This window comes from Panthera tigris, chromosome F3 (assembly GCF_018350195.1).
Source record: "Panthera tigris isolate Pti1 chromosome F3, P.tigris_Pti1_mat1.1, whole genome shotgun sequence".
In the NCBI taxonomy this organism is placed as follows: Eukaryota; Metazoa; Chordata; class Mammalia; order Carnivora; family Felidae; genus Panthera; species Panthera tigris.
Window position 1 is genome coordinate 6026435 of NC_056678.1, and position 23127 is coordinate 6049561.

The window sequence follows — 23127 nt, forward strand, 5'->3', positions numbered from 1 at the left end:
TACACAGACTTTCAATTAATCAATTAATCCTTTTTTTTTTTTTTTTTTTTGTTACCATTCCCATAACTCACTACAGCCCTAAGCCACTTCTGGGTTTCTGCATCCGGAACACCTTTAGGATCTGTGGTTGCTGGCAGTCTACCTCCCTGGCTACTTCCCCAGGTTTTCTTTTCTTATTTTCTTTTCTTAATAATGAGTAATGCAATTATTGAGCAGATTATATTCTTACCTGGCCCCCTGTATAACCTTTGGATTAAATGTAAGATGGTTGATGTGAGAAGAGATGACAAGTTGTCTTAAACTTGACTTTTTTTTTTTAATTTTTTTAATGTTTATTTATTTTTGACAGAGAGAGAGAGACAGAGCATGAGCGGGGGAGGGACAGAGAGAGAGGGAGACACAGAATCGGAAGCAGGCTCCAGGCTCTGAGCTGTCAGCCCAGAGCCTGATGCGGTGCTTGAACTCACAGACCGCGAGATCATGACCTGAGCCGAAGTCAGATAGATGCTCAACCGACTGAGCCACCCAGGTGCGCCTTAAACTTGACTCTTGATCCCCTGCCCTTAGGTTGATCGCCTCAATCTGAAAAGACTTTGCCGCATGTACATATTTCAGGATTGTAGCCATCCAGATACACACTTCAATCAACAGGAGTCCTGTTATTATTTTAATCTAAAAGAGTCACCTAAGAACTCCAAATGTTGTTTTGTTTGAATGCCATGGTTATTTACAATTTAAGCGGTTTTCATTCACAACTGCCTCTCTTGACAACAGTAGAGCTCTGGCAGAGAATCGAGTGGTCTAGGGTTCGATGAAACTGTGGCTAATTTCTTGTTCCAATCTGGAATTTAAAACAAATCAATGATTTATTTAAAGACCGTTCACTCCTAAATTTTAAAATAGTGTCAACAACAATTTTGTTTAATTTTTTTAATGTTTATTCATTTTTGAGAGGAAGAAAGAGGTGGGGGGGGGGGAAGGGCAGTGAGAGAGGGGGACACAGAATCCAAAACAGGCTCCAGGCTCTGAGCTGTCAGCACAGAGCCCAATGTGGGGTTCAAACTCACAAACTGTGAGATCATGACCTGAGCTGAAGTCAGACGCTCAACTGACTGAGCCAACCAAGTGCCCCCAAATAGTGTCCACAATTGTATGCAATAAAATAATTTGGGGGATTGAAGAGAAAGGGATATATGTGAAAGATGTGGGGGAAAAGGACTTAGTCAAAAGGTTATTTCTGCGTTTCATTCTGTGATCAAGAGGCACCTCACTGAGTTATGCCCACATGTAAATAAAATTAAATCAGTCATATACGTTTGCATTTTGACATCCTAATTGTAGACCCCCCAAACCCTATAAACCCCACACTGGAAACGGGCCACTCTGTGTGTTTGTATCAAACTTCAGTTGGTACCATCCCTCAATTTACCCCCACTGGAGTTCCTGTACTTTATACCCTCTTATCTACAATCACTAACAGTTCTGCTTGTCTGGAGCTGAGGGTTCGCGGAGGGCCTGGGGATAAATGCATCAGTCATCGCATCCACACTGGGTGAACCAAAGAGCACGGCGTTATGGCGATAGCATCGTAAGGCAACAGTATTTACGTGTAGTGCCATGCATTGTGTTACTTACCTTAATATCCACGGTAATCCTCAGATGCCCACTGATGGGGTCACCATCTCAAAGAGATTCATGAACGTGCCCAAGTTTATAGGATAGTGAGGGGACTTGACCCAGGAATACCTGGCCCCCAAGTCCCTGACCTCTTCACTGCTCCATTACACCTTCCACACTTACTTCGACAGCATTGAAAGACACAAACATTTCTTGGTATTAAGAATGGATAATATTTCATTGAACCCAGGAGTATGACTCGAAATGCCATCCCTGGAGGATTCTTTAAATCTAATTGAATAGTGTGTACCTGTCTGAACTAAGTAACCATTCAACTTCCCAAGGCTTATGGGGTTAAAATAGCAACTCTGACCTTCTCGAGGGTTACACTGTGTCTAAGCGGTTTAGGAGCCGTGAAGAATCCCTCACCAGCCATGGAGCTGAATGACTCACTCGTTCAACTGGATCGACTGGACAATAAACGTTCCCAGAACGTGCAACCAACTTTTGGGGCTTCACCGAGTCAACATGCCCACAGACAGTGGATGCTATCAAGCCCGAAATACGCTATGCAGATTTGGGGGTGGGACTACTGTGGAAAGGACATGTGAAATGATTTGGGGGGACTTCCTTACCATTTGATAAAGTGAAACTCTTGTTCATGTGGATTTGTGGGGGTGACTTCTTCCAAAGTCATCATCGAAAAATAAAACGAGTTATGTGAGAAGTACGGAGACAATTTAACCAACTTCCTGAATCCCATTTATTCCAACTACTGTAATAATTTAGTATCATTTGATACTATCACTTGGAACAGTTTAAGAGATTTCCAAGGATAACTTCGATTATACATGGTAACTACTTGAGGCACTGGTTTTAGAACCTGATCCCAGAATAAAACACAATCCCATTGCATTAGGGTTTTTTGTTTGTTTGTTTGTTTACAAACATTTATTATGGCACGTGTTTATTCTTTGATCGATAATATAATAGCTAATATTTTTTGAAGGCCTATTAATGTTACATACAAGCACAATGCTAAGTTCCTTATATGGTTATCTCTGTTCTGTTAGGTAGATAGTATTATTATCCTTTTTACAGACAAGAAATCGGAAGGTCAGGGAGTCTAAGGGTCACACCGCTACGAAGAGCAGATATTTTATTTTCAGAGAATGAGTTCTTTTAATTATTTGGTGCCAGGGTAATACATGGGCAAATTTTGTGTGAGGGGCCGTCTCCTATTCGCAGGCTCTAGGTTCTCTGAGGATAGAGTCTGTCCGTCTTACACTGTTTCTTACACAGAGTCCGTGCTTAATCAGTGTTTCCTAAAAAAATAAACGCACCCCTGAGAATGTGCTGAGAATGAATTTGTTACTGAGGAAGAACTTCTTGAGAGGTGATCTATCACAATCTATATTTAATCCGTTTTTCAACAATGCCCAAAGAGGAAATAGGAACCGGACAGTGAAATGCAAATCAGTGCTAATCTAGGCATATGCCCGGCCCTTAAAATCTGATCACCAAGACGGGTCAAATGGTTAAGATTAGAAGCAAAAACAAAAACAAAAAACCCACGTCTTCGTAAACCACTTTATATAGATCTTATTCTCCGAGAAGTCCTTCCCCCAAAGACTCCTTCAAGGAGTACAGTTTCTTGATTTAAACAAACCCTCGATCCAGTGCCTGCTGTGGTCTCTCTCAGTGCTCAGATTTGTGACCTCTCTCTGTTAGGTCTCTTGAAGACCCCCCTGTCGCCTACCTGATGGTTGTTCACAAAATAATCACCCCCTAAGCACCTCGCAAATCCATCCAATTCTCTTTACTGCTACCAGCTGTCATCACCTGCCTAAACCACTGGTTCCCAAACTTGGCCACATAGGGGACTAATCTGGGGGAGGTTTTTAAATTACTGATGCCTGGGACCACCCCACCCCCACCCCCACCCCACCCCTGCACCAGGAGATCCTGATTTAATTGGTATGGGTATCTCCTGGGCATCTGGCTTGCGAAAAGTGATGTCACTGAGGGTGAGAACCTTTAGCCTAACCACTGCTAGGGGCAGCGGGCGGGGGTGCTCCTGACTCAGCATATTCAATCCCTGCCTCACCCGACTCCCCACCCGGCCCCCCGTTTCCTTCTCATTTTCACAATGCACTTTTAATCATGGTGTCTCCACCCTCCTTAAAACTTTTTAGTGATTTGCCATTTATCTCAGGCTAGAGGTGCCAGAGCTGAAAATGGCCTGTATACCCTCTCCTTGTTCCTGTCTTTAAATCTCTAGTTACATCCTGCTCCACCCTTCCTGATCTCTGTGCTTTAGCACATTTTTTTTAAGTTTCTCAAACATGTTGTGTTCCTACCACGGGGCCTTTGCACACTCTGTGCTCACTGTGAAGCTCTTCCCCTACTCCTCGCTTAGTGAACTTTTCTCTCATCATTTCCTCCGGGAAACCCATTAAGCGCTCCTATAGCACCACATAAATTCTGCTCTATCGCATTTATGCCAGGTGAAATGGTATGCTTCTTTCTATCCCGGTTCCCGTTGAAACTTGCTGCATGTAGAAACGTTGTGTCTATTTTTGTTTGACACTGTATCGCCAAAACCTTGCACACTGCCTGGCATACAAATAGGCTCTCAAATCATTTACTGGAAGAACACAGATGAATGAATGAAAACGCTCTCACAGCAAGTCACTGAGTCCAACTGATGTCACCTCCAAAATATCTCTGGAATCCATTCATCCTTTTTCATTTTCCCTGCTGGTCCAAGCCCCATCATCTCCGTTCTAAGCTGGCAAATAGCTTCCTCGCTGGCCGGCACGCCCTACCTCTTGTCCCTCTCCAAACAGGGTCTTAGCAGCAGCTAGAGTGATCTTTTAAAAATACAAATGATCGGTCACTCCTCCGCTCGAACCCTTCCAGGTCTTTGTTTTGAGATTCGAATCCAGGCGCCCTCCCTGACCACACACCCGCTACACTGGGTTCCTTTCTGTTCCTCAAACAAGCCTAGGCCTTTCCTGCTTTCAAGCTTTTGGACTTACTGTTTGTTCCTTTCTCCTGAAACGCTCTCTAACGTGACTCATTCCTGTGTTCCAGGGCTCAGCTAAAATTGCATAGAGGTTTTCCCTGACTGTGCTATTAAAAGCAAACTCCCTTGAGTTCACTTATCACCCTGCCTGTTTCCCTGATAGCACCACTGCAGTCTATAATGTTGACAAAGCGTGCTTGGTTACGCTCTGTAGGCCCCCAAGAATGTCAGCTCCATGAAAGCAGGTGTCCTGTCTATCCAGGTCACTGTACCCCCTGCAGACAGCACCGTGGCTGGTTCATAAAGGGTGCTCAGTCAATGAGTGAGCTTGGTTGCCAGCTTCCAAAGCGGACCCCAGTAATTCTCACCCCGTGGTACCCGTGCCTTATGTAATCCTTGCACGCTGCCTCAGTAGGACCATTCAGAAGTGACAGTGTGTGGCTTCTGCCCCCAGGTCAGAAAAGGCATTCCCGTCTCCCCCTTCATCCCAGATTGCCCATTCTAGGTAGGGGGAGCTAACTGCCGTGCCCTCGGGACATTTGGCACTGGTGTGAGCAGACCCACCTGGAAAGGCACTGAGGCCCCAGTCATGAGCCAGCATGTGAGTGACGACCATGTGAATGAGCCACCTTGGAGGCAGACCCTCCGGCCCCAGTCAAGCCTTCAGATGATGCCCCGCTCACTGCAGGTGACTGATTCCTTGAGAGAGAAACCCTGAGCCAGAACTGCCCATCTAAAAGGTGAAAATCATGATCATTTATCTGATAAACCACTAGGTTTTGGAGTGAGACGTTCCTCCACGATAGATAACTCATACACACTCGCCCAGCGGGTCAGTGAATGTTTCGACATGAATTATCTCTTGAATGGGTCAGGCTTCAACCCTCACTGGGTAGGGGGCTGTCCAACCCTGTTCCTTGTCTAATGCTGCCTGCTGGACTTTCCAGCACCTCATTTTCAGTTGCCTACGGATCCCAGCTTGACACGTCTCTGGCCGAAAACCATTATTTCCATCAGAGGCACCAACAATCCTGTGGTCGGAGCGGGCGGCTGTGCAACGAGCTTTAAGACCTCATGAGTTCTCGTGAGTTCTCTCTTGATGGTGTCCTTCCTCACTCCAAATGCTGCACCACCTGTGTCTTCTTCCCATTTCCTGTGAAGCCTCCTCCGTTCATTCTCTGGAGGGCCCGGATCGACGACCCACCAGCTGCCGGATGGAGTGAGTTTCTTTTTTTTTTTCAACATTTATTTATTTTTGGGACAGAGAGAGACAGAGCATGAACGGGGGAGGGGCAGAGAGAGAGGGAGACACAGAATCGGAAACAGGCTCCAGGCTCTGAGCCATCAGCCCAGAGCCTGACGCGGGGCTCGAACCCACGGACCGCGAGATCGTGACCTGGCTGAAGTCGGACACCCAACCGACTGCGCCACCCAGGCACCCCATGGAGTGAGTTTCTTAAAGTCTGTAAGGCTCGGTTTTCTCTTCTGCCACGTGGAGTAAATAATAATAGCTACATCACGGGGGCTATGACTCACTGCAACCACGAGTGTATACACGTGTGTGTGTGTGTGTGTGTGTGTCGCTCGGCACAGTTCTGGGCCCATGACAGACATTTTAAATCCTAACAGCTATGCTAAACTACAGACTTCCGAGAAGTCGGGTTCAGAGAAGCTGAGCGTCTTGCCCAACACTGAAGAGTCAGGGCATGCGGGCCCGCAGTGGCCCTGGGGCCTGAGTCCTCCTGGCTGGAGTCCTCCCTGCTCTCCCACCTTCCACGAGCCTCACCATCCCCCCACCACGTCCCGGCTGCGGTGTCCCTGCCTGGGGGCCCCTGTTCCCTCTGCCTGGAACCTCATCCATCAGGGCCTAGCATGTTCTAGACCCCACCTTCCAGCTCCCACTCAGCTAGTTGCTTCTTAGTCATTCTCTGGCAGGCTGGTTGTTGCTTCACCTTCCTGATTCGATTGGGAACGCCCCGTGGCTGAGGTCAGAGCCTGGGCTTGGCACTCACCTCCTCCCATGGAACCCGGCACGGTGTTAGGGACACAGAACCTGGTAAATATTCAACTGTGTCGCTAAACACTCCCCTGGTTCCATAGGGCGGAAAGAATTAAGAATCGTCGTCTAAAACAAGCAGGGGAGAAATACTTTTGTATCTTTCTGTCTCACCAGATTCCCTGGAAGCAGAGGAATTGGAAAGAAGGTCTTGTCTATTACCACTTTGGTAACCCAAGGCCCACCTGGATTACCCCCTGCTAAGGAAGCTGACTTCAGACTCGAACGTTCTCGGAAGGGCGAGCCGCTTAGCTGGTTCTCCTGACCACCTCTTCTCTCCAGCTACTCAGCCCCTGGCGGCTCCCGTCCCCCCTCAGGCCTCATCCTCAGCCCTGATCTGCACCCATACCCACCCTGGCTTCCATTAATACAACCGTCCCGGGGCCCCCTGTGGGACCCCAACTTCTACCGTCCCACACTCCCTCCTGGCACCTCCTTCCCTAGAGCTCATCTCAGCCCCCAGCCTCCCTCTCCCCTCATCTCCCGCCCTGCTCAGCCTCCACCCGTCTCCCACCTCCCAGAACCCAGCTTCGCACCCCTGGGAACCTCTTATGCCAGATGCCTCCTGCCCACATGCGGCCTGTCGGCCTCATCTACTGCGCCCCCCACCCCTCCACGGCTCCACTGTCTAGAGATGAATCGCCTGGGCCTGACTCCCACCCTCCTGGCTGCTGGTGTTTGCTGTTCCCCTGGGACCTGAGCCCCATCCTTGGCCTAGCCACTCTTCTCAGGGGAGAACAGGAGGAAGGGTGGGCCCTCCTCACCCCCAGCCACTCCCTCCACCATCCTCCTACTCGGTTTCTTACTCTTTCTCAAGCAAGAAGAAAGTGACTCACTTTAAAGAAAACTATTAGATAAACAGTAGTGCAGGTGACACCCAGCTGTGACAGAGGCCATATGGGTTACAGGTCAAGCACAGAGCTTGGCCTCTGCCTGAATGCTATGTCTCAAATGGCCTGGGTCTGAACTCTGTCCCTCCTACCTGCTGCCTGGTGATCTGGGTCATTAACTGTCTCAGAAACTCGATCCCCCCTTCTTGGAAAATGAGGGAAATAATAGCACTTACCTAAGAGTGCTGTTACGAGGACAAAATATGTGCCTGCCACAGGGTAAAAGCTCCAGAAACAGTGGGGTTAACTCACTTACAAAGCCTGTCAACGCAGCGACTCCTTCCCCTCACTAAAATTCAAGGCATCCAGGAGGACAGGAATACAAGTAATGTCTACACTGGCATCCACGTGTGTATCCCCGGCTCACATCTGGGGGAGGGCTTGGCCCTTCATAGCCACACATGTTGCAATGTACAGGGAACTTAGAATTTTTGAAACATGCCTCCAAATGTCAAATTGTCATAAAGTCGTTTAAAATGGGAGAACAAGGGGGCCTCTGGGTGGTTCAGGCAGTTAAACGTCCAACTTCAGCTCAGGTCATGATCTCACAGTACGTGAGTTCAAACCCCACATCGGGCTCACTGCTGTCAGTGTGGAGTCTGCTTCAGATCCTCTGTCCACCCCCCCATTGCCCCTCCCCTACTGATGCCCTTTCTCCCAAAGATAAATAAAACATTTAAAAAAAAATGGAAGAAAAGAAAAAAATTTCCTCAATATAGTTAGGCACCACAAGGAATTTGTTGAGTGACGAGAGGCTAGGTAAGAAGCAGTCACACTTGAGCCTGCTTCCTAGCAAGGACATTTGTGCATTTTCTTTTCTTTTTTATTAAGTTTGTTTATTTATTTTGAGAGAGAGCGCACGTGCACGCACAAGTCGGGGAGGGGCAGAGCGAAGGAGAGACAGAATCCCAAGCAGGCTTTGTACCATCCGTGCAGAGCCCTGAACTCATGAACTACGTGATCAGGACCTGAGCCAAAGTCAGATGCTTAACCAACTGAGCCACCCTGACATTTCTGCATTTTTATCCTTGAATTCTATAGCGAGCTGGAAAAAAGGAGAGGTGGAAACAGCCCTTGGGCCAGCCTCTAAATTCTTCTTCCTGCACCTCGACACACACACACACACACACACAGTCCCCAACTTGACTGGTCCCAGACACGTCCCTGATGGCTACAAGCCCACGAAAGAGACTCATCGGAGGCAAGTGTGATCTGAGAGAGGAAGAACAGTTGACCTGACTTACCAATCTTGTAAAATGGCAGAGAATAGTCCCTTTGGTAGGTGGTTTCTTTATACCATGGTTCAGCGGGCCTTGAATGTCTTCGAAAACAAATGTATCGAATGAGAGTTTGTTGGTCTAATTGAGGCTGATACTGGCTTTTTCTCTTGGGTGGAATTGTCAAGTCTATGAGAGGTCTAAATGAAAATAGAAACAGCTTGCTGAGCACCCAGTAGAAGAAAAGCAGTCCAATGTTCTCATCAGCTGAAATCCACTCTCTGGAAGCAGCCAGGAGGCTACAAGATACTATTGGTAAGACTCCATGTCACCAAGGCCAGCACAGCGGGGTTTTCAGCAGGTGGCTCGAGGATCCCAGTCCCTTGTTCCCCCATGTTAGCATCCCTCCTCCTCCTCAACCACAGGTTCCAGAAGACGACCTGCATTGAAACCTCCACTGGGTCTGCTCAAGTGTGGCTACTTCCTGTACTCTACTTCCTGCACTCTGGCTATCTCCTGTACTGTACTTCCTGTGCCCTGGCTACTTCCTGTACTCCACATCTCCCCAATGCCCTTTCCCATCGTAATTTTCTTCCCTATGGATGTTTGGTTCCCTCCAGGAACCAACACTGTCTTCTGACCAGACTAACCATTATGGTGCAAATTGGTGTTGGATGAACCTGAAATCAGTTATAACCTTCCTGTCCCTCCACTCAGATAAGTCCCCTCTGAAAGTAAAAGTAAAGAAGAATCAAAATTTAATGGTGAAATATCTTCATACACGTGTGGGAGTTTACACTCACTGGTGCAGCTTGCTTGAGAACACTTTGGTGGTGAGTATTAATATCTTAAAAATGTGCATATACTTTGTCACAGCCAACTCTGGAAATTAGGGGTGTCACCAAAGACATAGCTCGAAGAATGTTCACCAAAGTATTTTATGATAATAAAAGAATGGAAACAATCTTCATGTGAAAAAAGAGGGATTATTTAGAAAATGACACAGACATTGGGGCGCCTGGGTGGCGCAGTCGGTTAAGCGTCCGACTTCAGCCAGGTCACGATCTCGCGGTCCGTGAGTTCGAGCCCCACGTCAGGCTCTGGACTGATGGCTCGGAGCCTGGAGCCTGTTTCCGATTCTGTGTCTCCCTCTCTCTCTGCCCCTCCCCCGTTCATGCTCTGTCTCTCTCTGTCCCAAAAATAAATAAAAAACATTGAAAAAAAATTAAAAAAAAAAAAAGAAAATGACACAGACATGTACAGGAATATCATACCACCATTAAAAGTGATGCTGTGGAATTATAAATTTTGAGATGGAAGAAAGTCCACAATAAATAATTAAGTTTAAACAAAGGTTTCAGTTGAATTGAACACTTTAAATGGATGAGCTCTATGGTGTGGGAATTATCTCAGGAAACCTGTTATACAAAACAAGGTTTCAAGCATCAAAATATCAGCAAACTGAATTCAACAACACATTAAAAGGATCGTACACCATGACCAAGTGGGATTTACTCCAGGGCTACAAGGATGGTTCAACATCTGCAAATCAATCAACATAATATGACACATTAACAAATTGAAGGAGGGGTGCCTTGGGGGGCTCAGTCGGTTGAGCATCCAACTTCAACTTGGGTCGTGATCTTGCAACTCATGGATTTGAGCCCCACATCGGGCTGTCTGATGTCAGTGCAGAGCCTGCTTTGGATCCTGTCTCCCCATCTCTCTCTGCATCCCCCCCTCTTTCACAAAAATGAATAAAACATTAAAAAATTGAAAGATGATAATCATACCATCATCTCAATAGATGTGGAAAAGAATTTGACAAAATTCAACATCCATTAATGATAATGTGCGTATAAAGGGAACATATTTCAGCATAATAAAGACTATATATGAAAGCCCACAGCTAATCTCATATTCCAAGTTAGAAAGCTGTAAGCTTTTTTCTAAGATCAGGAGTAAGACGAGGATGTCCACTCCCACTACTTTTATTTAACATATATTGGAAGTCCCAACCAGAGCAAGGAAAGGAAAAGAAATAAAAGGTATCCAAATAGGAAAGTCAGAAGTAAAACTGTCTCTATTTGCAGATAGCATGATCAATATATAGAAAACTGTAAAGACTCCACCAAAAAAATGTTGGAACTAATAAAGGAGTTCAGTGAAGTTTCAGGATATGAAATCAATGTAGAAAAATGTATTGCATTTCTATACACTAACAATAAACTATCGGACAGAGAAATTAAGAAAACAATCCTATTTACAATTGCATCAAAAACAATAAATAGGAGTACATTTAACCAAGGAGGTTAAAGACCTATACACTGAAAACCGTTAAGACACTGATGAAAGGAATGGAAGAAAACACAAATAAATGGGAAGATATTCTGTGTCCATGGATTGGAAGAATTAATATTGTTAAAATGTCATACTATCCAAAGCCGTCTACACATTTTATGCAATTCCTATAAAAATTCCAAAGGCAGGGGCATGTGGATGGCTCAGTCAGTTGAGAGTCACGGCTCAGGTCGTGATCCTGGGCTCATGGGATCGAGCCCTGTGTCGGGCTTTGCACAGGCATGGAACCGGCTTGGGATTCTCTCTCTCTCCCTCTGCCTCTTACTCTCTCTTTTGAAAAAAATAAAAAATTAAATAAATAAATAAAATAAAAATTCCAAAGGCATTCTTTCACAGAACTAGAACAAAGAATTCTAAAATCCTAAAAATCCCACAAAAGAGTCCAAATATCTAAAGCAGTCTTGAGAAAAAGAAACAACATGGAGACATCATGCTTCCTGGTTTCAAATTATATTATAAAGCTATAGCAATTAAAGCAGTATGATATTGTCATAAAAAAGACATATATTACATATATCAACAGAACAGTATAGTGAGCACAGAAATAAACCCATCTATGTGGTCAATTGGTTTAGACAAAAAAAAAAAAAAAATCCCCAAAATATATAATGGGGAGAGGATAGTCTCTTTAGTAAGTGGTGTTGGAAAAAATGCAACATGCAAAAGACGAATTATCTTATACACAAAAAGCAACTCAAAATTAAAGACTTGAAGGTAAGACCTGAAACCATAAAACTCCTAGAAGAAAACAATAAGGAGTAAATTCCTTAACATCAAGCTTAGCAATGAGTTTTTGGATTTGACACCAAAAGTAAAGGCAACAAAAACACAAATAAACGGGACTACATCAAACTAAAAAGCTTTTGCACAGCGAAGGAGAGCAACAAAATAAAAAGGCAACCTGTGGAATAGGATAAATATTTGCCAATCATATATCTGATAAGGAGTTAATGGCCAAAATACACAAATTACTCATACAAGTCAATAGTAAAAAAAAACAAAAAACAAAAAAAACCCGTCTGACTAAAAAATGGGCAGAGAATCAGAATAGACATTTTTTTCCCGAAGAAGACGTATGGATGGCAAACAGACTCATGAAGAATGGCTCCCTGTCACTAACCATCAGGGAAATGCAAACTGAAACCACAGTGAGCTGTCACCTCCCACCTGTTAGAATGGCTAGTATCAAAAAGGCAAGAGATAAGAAGTGTTGGCGAGGAGGTGGAGAAACGGGAATCTTCGTGCGCTGTTGTAGGACTGCAAACTGGTGCAGCCATTGTGAACAGTATGGAGGTTCCTCCAAAAGTTAGGACTACCAGGAATTCCCCTTCTGGGTACACATCCAAAGAAAGTGAAATCCCTGTCTCAGATATCTGTATCTCCATGTTCATTGCAGCATCATTTGCAATGGCCAAGACATAGAAACAATCTAAGTGTTCATTGATGGATGAATGGATAGAGAAGATGTTGTTGTATACATACACATATATATATGTTTTTCTCATATATGTATATATATATATATGTGAAAAAAGATCAGATAAAAACAAGGACTGTATGACCTCACTTATATGTGGAATACAAAAAAAAACAAACACATAGAAAAAGAGAACAGATTGGTGGCTGCCAGAGGCAGACTTGGGGGGATGGGGAAAATGGGTGAAGGAGGTCAAAATGTACAAACTTCCAGATAAATAAATTCTAGAAGTGTAATGTACTGCATGGTGATTATAGGTAATAATATTGTATTGTGTATTTGAAAGGTCCTAAGATGGGTAGACTTTAAAAGTTCTCATCATGAGTAAAAAAAATGTGCAACGGTATGAAGTGATAGATATTAACTAAACTTATTGGAGTAATCATCTCACAACATATACATATATTAAATAATTACGATGTATACCTTAAACTAATATAGTGTTATTTGTCAACTGTGTCTCAGTAAACTGGGAAAAAAGGGCTTCGAAATAGCATTCATCTTATTTTGTGTACATCTGGAATATTCTGCATGATTATCTATCTCTGAGTGATGACATTATGGGTAATTTCAAATTTTTTATTAATGTTTTCTGAAGGTTGTAATAACTATGTGTATTTTTAAATTTTGCTTTACTTTATTTTATTTTTTAATGATCTCTACTACCAGTGTGGGGATCAAAGTCACAACCCAGAATTCAAGAGTTGCATGCTCTACCAACTGAGCCATTCAGGTGCCCCAACAGGTGTATTCTTAAGCTATAAAGTACATGAAGTGAGCAGCTCTAGATACGAAAAATATCCAATGTTGGGTGAGATTTAGGACCATTTAAACCCAGTCATTTAGTAGGATGTAGTCTTACTTGATGATTAAGTCTTACACTTAATCATAATATGTTGTGTTTCCATATTCTGGTAAAAATTTGATTATAATGTGCCTTCTTTAAAGGGTGGTTAGCAGAAATGGAGGAATTCTGCCAGCAGGTAAGAAAAAGCAAGAGCAGGAATGTGACCATGTGGGTACGGTACTGGACGGGGGAAAATACTGGATGGGCAGGCAGAGCTCTGTGGTGAATGTTCATGGAGAAGCTCCGAGAATCCCCGCCCACCTCTACTTGTTCTTGTTCCATGCTTGATAGGTTCTTGGTCTTGTAAAGTGGGCACCTTAAATGGTGGGCAGAAACACTCCTTCCCGCACAAAAAAACACATCCTCCACTGTCAATCAAACATCATTAGTTGCCTGATGGACAGGTCAGCGTCTTGTGAGCTTGGGTTCTGTGTATTCACTGCCCATCTGGTCACTTCTGTGCCACGCCTCTGGCTTCTGAACCAGATCCTGGTGATTGCCCCTAGATCTGTCTCTGCTCTGCCTTTGCCTTCTGATTCCATGGAATCAGAATATTCTCCATTTTCAAGTAATACATCAGTGTCCTGAAGATAAGGCTTTCATTCAAAGGATAGGATTCTAATACTGAAAGCATCAAGTTGGAAGAGGAATATTTCTGGGAAAGGTAAGCTATTAGACACCTATCAAGTCACACAACTACAAAAACTGAAGTTAGGACTTATTCCAAGAACCACATTATTTCCTGGTTTTTGGAGGGTTGGGGGCTTGTCTTTTGTTTCTTCTTATTTTTAACGAGAAGCTTAGTAAAGTCATCGATTGGCATCTTCACTAAGTTTTCCCCTCAAGGCTGATCTGGGGCAGGCACTGGTCTTGCCAGAGTCAAGTAGAGTCAAGGTTCCCTCTCCCTGAGCCATCCTGTGGGGAGGAGGACACACATTCGGGTACTGGGTGTTGGAGCTGGGGGCGTCATCAGAGCCCGCGGAGCACATGGGAAGAGGGCCCTGGCCCTAACCAGAGTTTGACATAATGTGTATTTGGATCAGAACAAAGAGCCTGGAACTGACAAGCAGCAAGTGTGGAGGGTTCCGCGTCCCAGCTTTCACACTGACCAACTGTATCTCAGGAAAGACCTCTCTGGCCTACCTCTTATTCAGTTAACTGGACCCGAATGACCTCTAAAGCTACCTCCAGTTTGATCTCCCATTAAGTTAACACATTGAGCTGCTTTATAGATGCCGTGGCTCCCTTTTCTTTGCATGGAGGATAATCAAGAGTTGACTATATCGAAAGTGACTACGAGAAGAAATTTGTAATATATATCAGATGATGAACTTAAAATAATAGCAATCATATTTTGAGTGCTTGTTATGTTCTGGAATTTTAGGTTAATTATTTACCTTAATTAATTAATTTTAATGTTTATTTACTTATTTTTGAGACACAGAGAGAGTATGGACGGGCTCAAACCCAAGAGATGTGAGATCATGACCCTGGCCGAAACCAAGAGTCAGATGCTTAACTGATTGAACCTCCCAGGCGCCCTGGTCAATTCTTTTACTTAAAAGATAAGGCAACTGTTTCCCAGAGAAGGATTTAAAATTGCCCAAGATCTGGGACACCTGGGTGGCTCAGTCGGCTAAGCGTCGGACTTCTGATTTTGGCTCAGGTCATAATCTCACAGTTCATTAGTTCAAGCCCCACATGGAGTCCCGCATCGAGTGCTGCATTGAGCCCCATATTGGGCTCTGCCCTGGTAGGCGAAGCTTGCTTGGGATTCTGTCTCTCTCCTTCTCTCTCTGCCCTTCCTGCACTCTCTCTAAATAAATAAATAAATAAACTTAAATAATGTCCAAGTGACTGTTCTTTTTTCCTTTTCTTTTTGTTAAAATCACTTTTGGAAAGACAGAAACCAAATTCAGAATTTTACTGAGAGGGAAACTGACTCTCAAGAGGGTAAGTTTTTTGAACAAGTTGAAACTCTAAACTCTTGGTGTTTCTTACATTTCTTTGATGATTTAATAACATTCTATATTTATTGTTGATTATAAAAGTAATATATGTTCTTTAGAGAAAAATCTGGAAAACAGAGAGAAAGATGAAAAATAAAATACAAATACCAACGATCTTAACCAGTCATAAAACGTCATTGTTAATTTTGGTGTATTTTGTTCCAAGCTTTTTTTTTTTTTAGCCATTAAATAATAATTATTATTGTTATCATTATTATGACTACAAATTGTCATCCCTCCCTTTTTTTTTTCATTTTATCATTCTAACTTTAATGAAATTTTTGAAAACTAAGATTTAGGAAGGTCTCCTCACCTGGGAGGTCTCTTCGCACTAGAATCAAAGTGGACTCTTGCCAGCTGCCCGGGGTAATATCCTTGGATGTCCTTTCCTTGATGAGCGATGAATACACTAGTGGAGAAAGTAAAAGGGTGATAAAAAAAAAAAGCAATTAGTTCTTTACAGCAGAATGCCAGCTGTGGTATAATAAAAAATACATGCAGTCTTTGCTTCCGGTTTCTGGCACAGAGCTCTGGAAACCTTTGGAATTTCTTGATAGGGCTGTCTTCTGTTATCCATTTTTCAGGATTTCCTTCTCAAGAGTCATAAGGAAGTATTTGATGTGTCAGGTATTAGGTTCAAACTATCAGAAAAAGAAATAAGAGGCTATTTAAAATCAGTGGGGGCAAATGTTGATCATTGTTGAAATGAGAGAATGGTTACGTGGGGGCTTCTTATACTATTTTTTCCCCTACTTTTGGTAGGTTTACAAACTTGCCCAAGTATTTTAGATTTTTTTAAAAACTGTGACAATTAAGTGTATGGGGCAAGAAATGAATAGGCACTATGATGGCCAAAGCACAGGGCACTTGTGGGCTGGAGGAGGGAACTTAGCTTTGCCAGGGAGGGCTGGGTTGTAAAGACATTTTGAAGCACAAATCAGTGGGGGGGAGGAAGTGCTTTTGGGGTGTGAAGTTGAGCAGGGGTGGGTGGGCATGTACAGCTGAACCAAGGCGAGGTGAGGCAAGGGTGCCGGGATATCCAGACCCTATTGTTTGAAAGACATCTTATTTTGGGGTGCCTGAGTGGCTCAGTTCAAGTACCCGACTCTTGATTTTGGCTCAAGTCACGATCTCATGGTTTGTGGATTCAGCCCCATATCGGGCTCTGCGCTGACAGTGTGGAGACTGCTTGGGATTCTCTCTCTCTCTTTGCCCCTCCCCAACCCTCCCCTGCTTTCTCTCTCTCTCTCAAAAAATAAACTAAAAAAAAAAAGTTTTGAAAGACGTCTTACTTTATAACCAATTACTTTTCCTTTTAGATTATGGTCATTGCATTATGTTTCCATTTCAGAATTACGTGTAGTTGGATTATGTTAGGCATAAAGGGGGCGTTGTGTCCGAAAGGTTGGGAACCACTCACTAGGGGGCAAGGAATCTTGGTAGCATTTTTAAAAAGAAGATTAATGACATAGTGCAAGTTTTATTTTAGAAAGATCTTTGCCAGTGGCTGTGTGGACAATGAACGTGAGGAGTCTGACTGAAGTACAGAGACTGGCCAGGAGGCAGGTGTCGTCATTTATGTGGGACACGGAAAAACCTGAGCTATGTGTTGGGGAAGGTGGCTGGAGAGGACAGGGGACACCAGGGGAGAAAGGGTTGAGGCTGGGAGGGAGGCGTCCAATACAAGGACAGGCTTGCCTTACAGCTTCAGGCATAAGGAAGAAGGCTGCCACTCCTCTGGAGAGGGAGGGGACACAGGCAGGTGACCATCGTGGGGAGAGTTTGTGATATGTAGGTGTTTGGGGACTTCCACAGGTTCTGAGCTCTCAGATGATGCTATTTCAGAGTTCCAAGGGAAGACTTGGTAGAAAACAGTACATAGTTTTGCACAAAATAACTCACCAAACACGTGTTGGGTGATGAATGGAAATCTGAACCGTGTCCGCAGTCCAACCAGCACTTACTGAATTCACACAAAGTGCCTGCACACTGAGGGTTCTTAGATACAGATCTAGGAGCTGACTTGTCCTCATAATGCTCTTTTTTGTTGTTGTTGTTTTAAAGTTTATGTATTTTGAGAGGTCCGGGGAGGGGCAAAGAAAAAGGGAGAGAGAATCCCAAGCAGACTCCGCGCTGTCAGCCCAGAGCCCGACGTGGGGCTCGAACTCACAAACTGTGAGATCACGACCTGAGCTGAAATCAAGAGTCGGACGTGTAACCGGCTGAGCCACCCAGGCGTCCCTTTGCTCTTTATGTGCTGAAATGGTGATCTGAATAAAGGGTCAGTGGGGTCGCGGTTGAGGGACGGATGTCCAGGATTTGGGCAAGCAAACAGGATGGGGAAGACATTCGAGGTGAGGGGAATTTCAGAAGCCAAGATGAGGCCAGAGTTGGGATCAAAGTGGAGTGTGCAGGGGGCCAGTGGGGACCTCGCTGTCTAACCAGTGCGAAAGGCAAGTGCTGTGAACAGGGCGGGTCTGTCTGTCTATGCAAACAGGGCCTCTGGGAGCTCTGACTTTTCAGAAAAACCACAGGCTGTCTGGGCCTGCCCAGTGGCTCGGATAAAGTGACTGAGCCCCGAAGAGTAAATACGAGCAGGGATTAAGTCATAAGAAAGGAGAGGAACTGGCACAATCATGGGGAACAAATGACATTTCTGAGAGCCTGGGACTTTCTTGGGCACCCGTCCCGTGGCTGAAGCACTCCCTTGGAAAGATCCCCCTAGCGCCCTGTTACAGTCTGTGAGCAATCCAGCTGGGGTTCCGAAGCCACACTGGTCTCTCACAGCTGCTGTGCCGTTTTCAGTAGGCCGAGTTTTGACCGTGGATTCTCACAAGCATGCTTGTAACAAACGCCTGCTGAATACAGGCGAGTGACCTAAGCACTGATCCATAGAAGCCGTCTGTAAAAGCTGTTTTGAGGATGGAGAAGCCCTTCTCTGCCAGCACCAGGTCACAGGCCCAGCTCCCAGTCCCTGGGGGGTCTCTCTTGGTAGGTTTTGGCCCAGGAGCGGGGAGGGGGAGGGAAGCATGTAAGCAGGTGCTGAAGGGAAGGGGGGCTGGGTGGAGAAGTGGAAAGGATTGGGGAATGAATGGCAAACTCTTCGGGTGGACTTTCCCAGCTCCCCACGTGGCCTGACTTCACCTTCCAGAAGAGGAAGATCCCAGTCGAGAGGTTAATGAGGGGCAAAGCGTACGTAACCTGGCCTGTCAGTCAGGAGCTGGCCTCTCCTGGCGGGGCTGGGTGCGTGAGTGGGGGAAGCAGCGGTCTCTCCAGACCTGGCCGCGGACCCCTGCCTGGGCTCTGCTCAGACCCGTTGATTGACTTGGCTTCTAAGATTCCTGAATGAGTTGTGGGAAGGTTGGCTTCTAAGACCCCTTCTCCTCCTCCTCCAGACTCCTGCTTCAACCGATTCCCCCACACGTTGTCTGCCAGCCCCTCAAAGCTTGGCTCTTTGAGGTGATGTGGTCTGTGCAGACGAGAGCGTGCGTAGCCGGAGCAGAAACCCGGGCTTAGCCGCAGACGGAATCCAACATGCACAGGGGAGGTCAGGCGTGTTCGTCCCTTAAGAGCCTGGCCCCGCAACCTGAGGTGGCCCTGCAGTCCTCTGTTATGTCTGTGCTGGGCCTCAGGCTTTATGAGGCTCCTTTACATGGGTGATCTCATCTAATCCCTAGTCACCTTGCCAGGTAAACATTATGAGCAACAGGGGACCGAGGTTCAGAGAGGTCAATTGGGCCCTCCAAAGATCACCCGGCTGGTAAATGCCAGAGCCAAGGATCAAACCCGTTCTCTGAGCTCCACGTTGCACCCAGAGTCATCTCTCGGTGTGCAGGATGGCTGGCTTTCAGAAGAATCCGGTGCTATTTTTATATGAACTCTGTGATGCTCTCACGGGCAGGCAGGAAGTAGATGCCGTGCACCGAAGGGACAGGGGAAGAAACAGACACGGCCGTGTTAGCTGGAAGCTGTCCTTGGTTCAAGGAAACAAGCCCTCTTTGCAGGCTCTGAGGTGTCCGCCGTGTGCAGGGGACAGGGAGACAGTGACATTCAACATTCTCTTCTACCCAAGAGTTCACGATCTGGTAGGAAAACCACACTTGGGCACTAACTGATCATACATGATCAGTAAGTGCTGTGTCAGGGAGGAGCAGGCTCTAGGGAATGAGTCAGTAAGGACACGAGCTGGTTGGCGCAGAGGATGGGAGACCGCCGTGCCCGCTCTGCTATCTTCCAGACTCACTATCCCCTCCAGGAAGAGGGGGGTGTTAGGTATCAGTAAAGTAGGGGGGGAACTGATCAGCTATGGCTCCGTGTGGCTCCGTGAGTCAACGGGACATTGTGGACATACTTGGTGATCTGGGGTAGGTGTTACCATGACTCCGGGCAGGATGAGCTGACCCCTCCAGCTGCCTCTTGATCTCCCAGAGACCACTTCAACCAGTGTTTTAAAAACCCACTCTTGGGGCACCCGAGTAGCTCTGTCGGTTAAGCGTCCGACTTCAGCTCAGGTCATGATCTCACAGTTTGAGAGGTCGAGCCCCATGTTGGGCTCTGTGCTGACAGCTCGGGGCTTGAAGCCTACTTCACATTCTGTGTTTCCCTCTCTCTCTCTGCCCCTCCCCCACTTATGCTCTCTCTCTCTCTTCTCTCTCAAAAATAAATAAACAAACATCAAAAAAAACTCCACTTACATCTGACACAAATTCCACCTCTTTTTTCTTCCACACCACACTGCACTTATCCACCTAAAACCATCTTTTCAGGAGCATCTGATGCTCTGCAAACCAACTCACCCCTCAGCCCAGCCTGAGAGGCAGGCCTGTAGCTTGGGAATGGCCACAGGTGGCATTTACACCCGGTATAATTCTCGTGAGAGCTGTGTGGTCACTATGACTGGTGAACCACTGAATATTTATCAGGTGCCCCTGCCTGTGTGTGATTCCATTTTCCCATGAAGGAAAGACAGTGGGGCTGGCCGAAGAGGAAGCTGAGGCGGGGGCAGGGCCCGTTTGTGGAGAGCCATGTGGACCCTAGCAGAGTTTAGATTTTATGCAAAATGCGGTGATTGCAAGGCTTAATGAAATGAAGGGCTTTGAACCAAGTTACATTTTCGGAAGCGCTTTCTGGAGAATGGACGGTGGCCATGGCAGGTGAGTGGGGACAGGCCGCATTCCCATTGGAGATACGTCCTGGAGGTACAACTGAGGAACCTACTGATGGATTGGACCCCCTCCTGTTGCAGATTCAGGAAAGGCGTAGACAAGGGCCAGCCTCACAGTGAGTACGGCGGGGAGGCTGGGGCCCCAGCCTAGTTCGGGTGGTGTGCATAATCGTGGAGGCTTTGAGGGATGAGTGCAGACAACTGAATCCAGCCCCACCTTAGAATTTCATGGACCCTGTGCCTGCTGCACTGTTTCGCCCAAACCCTCAGGCTCCCTGTGAGCTGGTTTAGGCCAGGCCCGATGACCCTGCCTCAGTCCACTGAGTTCCTTAGCAGCAGCTAAGGGAGCTTTGTTTCCATTTTGCCCAGGAGATGACCCACAGTTAAATAACTCAACAGCGGGCAAGACAGATCTCAAACACATTCCGAAAGACCAAAGGGTTGTGGGGAGGCAGAAATCAAGAAATACTGGAACCCATCCCTATTTCCTCCAGTTCCTCATTGTGTGGGCTTCTGGGAGAGAAGGGTAGACTCTGTCCTTTCTCTGAAAGAGGACTGTAGGAACAAAGGATCCTTTCCCCATCCCTCCTTCAGTAATTTCTGGAAGCAAAAGGACTTATCTTTGTTGACTAAGCATTGTCAAAAATAGCTAGATACTAAAATAAACACAGGCCTCACTCAAAACCATGAAGCCAAAGAGGCTGACCTCAAAGTCGCTTACTGTGTGAGTGTCTTACCCATTGTCATAGCTTCTGAGCCTCTCCAGACCCCACGGCCAGTGGTAAAGGGAGGCTGGGTTAGAGTCTATAGATTATTACCCAATATCTCTCAGCAAGATGACTTTAGCCCAAGAACACATGCCTAGGGCTTGTTAGTCTTGGCCCGTCTAAGGCTGGAACTTGGAGGAAGAGTGAAAATCCTACTTTGTTTCAACCTCCCATATGGCAGAAGCAGGAAGTGGTTTGTTTGATCCTGAGCAGACTAAAGGGGCCCCCGCTAAAATTTAGGCTGAGGTTCCTCATCCTTCTTGTTGAAGCCCTTCCCAAGCAAAAACCAATATCCTTCCAATCTTCTGGGTGTTTGGAGTTGCCTGTTTGCTTGGATTTTGCCATCAGTGTGGCATTTTTGTTTGTTTGTTTTTTACAACTTTCCCCAAACTCAAAGAAATGTCATTGGAACCTCTGGCAGCTATTACCTCTCAATCACAGAGCACCCGGTGAGCAAATCTACCCCCCACCCCCCACCCCAGGTGTCTGTCTGCCTCACCACAGCTCTGGATGGCGTCTGCGTCTGGAAGAACATTACCTAGATAGGATCACTGGGCGGCGGTCAATAAATTCTCGAAGCCGGATGGCAGCCATGGTGGATGGGAGTCTAAAAAACATTACAGAGTGAAGGTTTATATTGTAAATGTATACACACTATGTACTATATCGCATATACACTAGACACACAGTCCATTTCCATTTGAGAGCTGTCTAGTGCCACCAAGTCTGTCTGGAAAGAAATAACAGTAAGAAAATTGAAGAGTAAGGAGACTATCCATGGCTTCTTGTAGACCACTTAGGGAAGGAAAGAAACTAGTAAAGGGGGGGAAAAAAGTGGAAAGCATAAGCCGATATGGGCGTGCCTGGGTGGCTCAGTTGGTTGAGTGTCCAACTCTTGATTTCAGCTCATGTCTTGATCTCACGATTGTGGGATTGAACCCTGTGATGGGCTCTATGCTGAGGAGCCTACTTAAGATTCTCTCTCTCTCCCTCTGCCCCTCTCCCTGGCTCATGCCTGCTCTCTCTCTCTCTCTCTAAAAGAAAAAAGGGGGGGGAGGGGCCAAGATGGCAGAGCAGCATGACATTCTCTGCCTCTCCCATCCCTGAAATGCAACTAGATCAGCAACGAACCATTTTGCACACCTAGAAAATTGATCTGAGGATTAACACAACAATCTGCGAAACTTGAGCCACAGAGGTCAGCAGGAATTCACCCTAAAAGAAAAAAAAAGAAAAAGAAACTACTGTGCCAGTTGGGTCTTTAGTGTCTGTTCCTACCCTTCTTAGGTGCCTTCCAACCGCACTAGCTCATGGGCTTTGCATTACATGTCCAGACTCCCTGGCACCTAGAACTCTGGATAGGATTTCGACTCCTCCAAATCCGACAGACCGGACTGAGATCTGGAAGGCAGAAATGAGGCAGAGGCCATTTCCTGCTGCTCATGAAGCTGCCGTGTGGTGAGTGTCTGCAGCACAAGGCAGGGGCTGGTCTCCAGCACTGGGTGTCATGAAGCAAGTGCATCGAAGACAGTGACTGAGGCCACATTCTGGGGTTCAAACACCATCTTTAGGAGTATGGAGCGAGCACCGCAGTGGCCGTGCTGGTGGCTTTGGGAGTAGGTTCTGGAAGCAGCTTCCTGAGTAGGGCACAGGAAGCTGCTCCCATGTTGGGTCAGTTTTGTGGAGGCGTTCTA

The 23127-nt window shown here is 45.9% G+C and overlaps 1 protein-coding gene across 1 annotated transcript in view; it reads right to left on the reverse strand.

Moving 5' to 3' along the window:
- Nucleotides 1–634: 634 nt before the first annotated feature.
- The window catches only part of CF3H1orf100 (chromosome F3 C1orf100 homolog), a 29702-nt gene continuing 7209 nt past the window's right edge, over nt 635–23127 (reverse strand). Inside the window, exons 2-5 of the mRNA XM_007076964.2 lie at nt 21972–22040; nt 15816–15911; nt 8836–9008; nt 635–841 (exon numbers count right to left, since the gene is read on the reverse strand). Of these exons, the coding sequence (XP_007077026.1) occupies nt 750–841; nt 8836–9008; nt 15816–15911; nt 21972–22027 (417 nt within the window). The 5' untranslated portion in view covers nt 22028–22040 and the 3' untranslated portion in view covers nt 635–749. The remainder of the gene's footprint in view (nt 842–8835; nt 9009–15815; nt 15912–21971; nt 22041–23127) is intronic.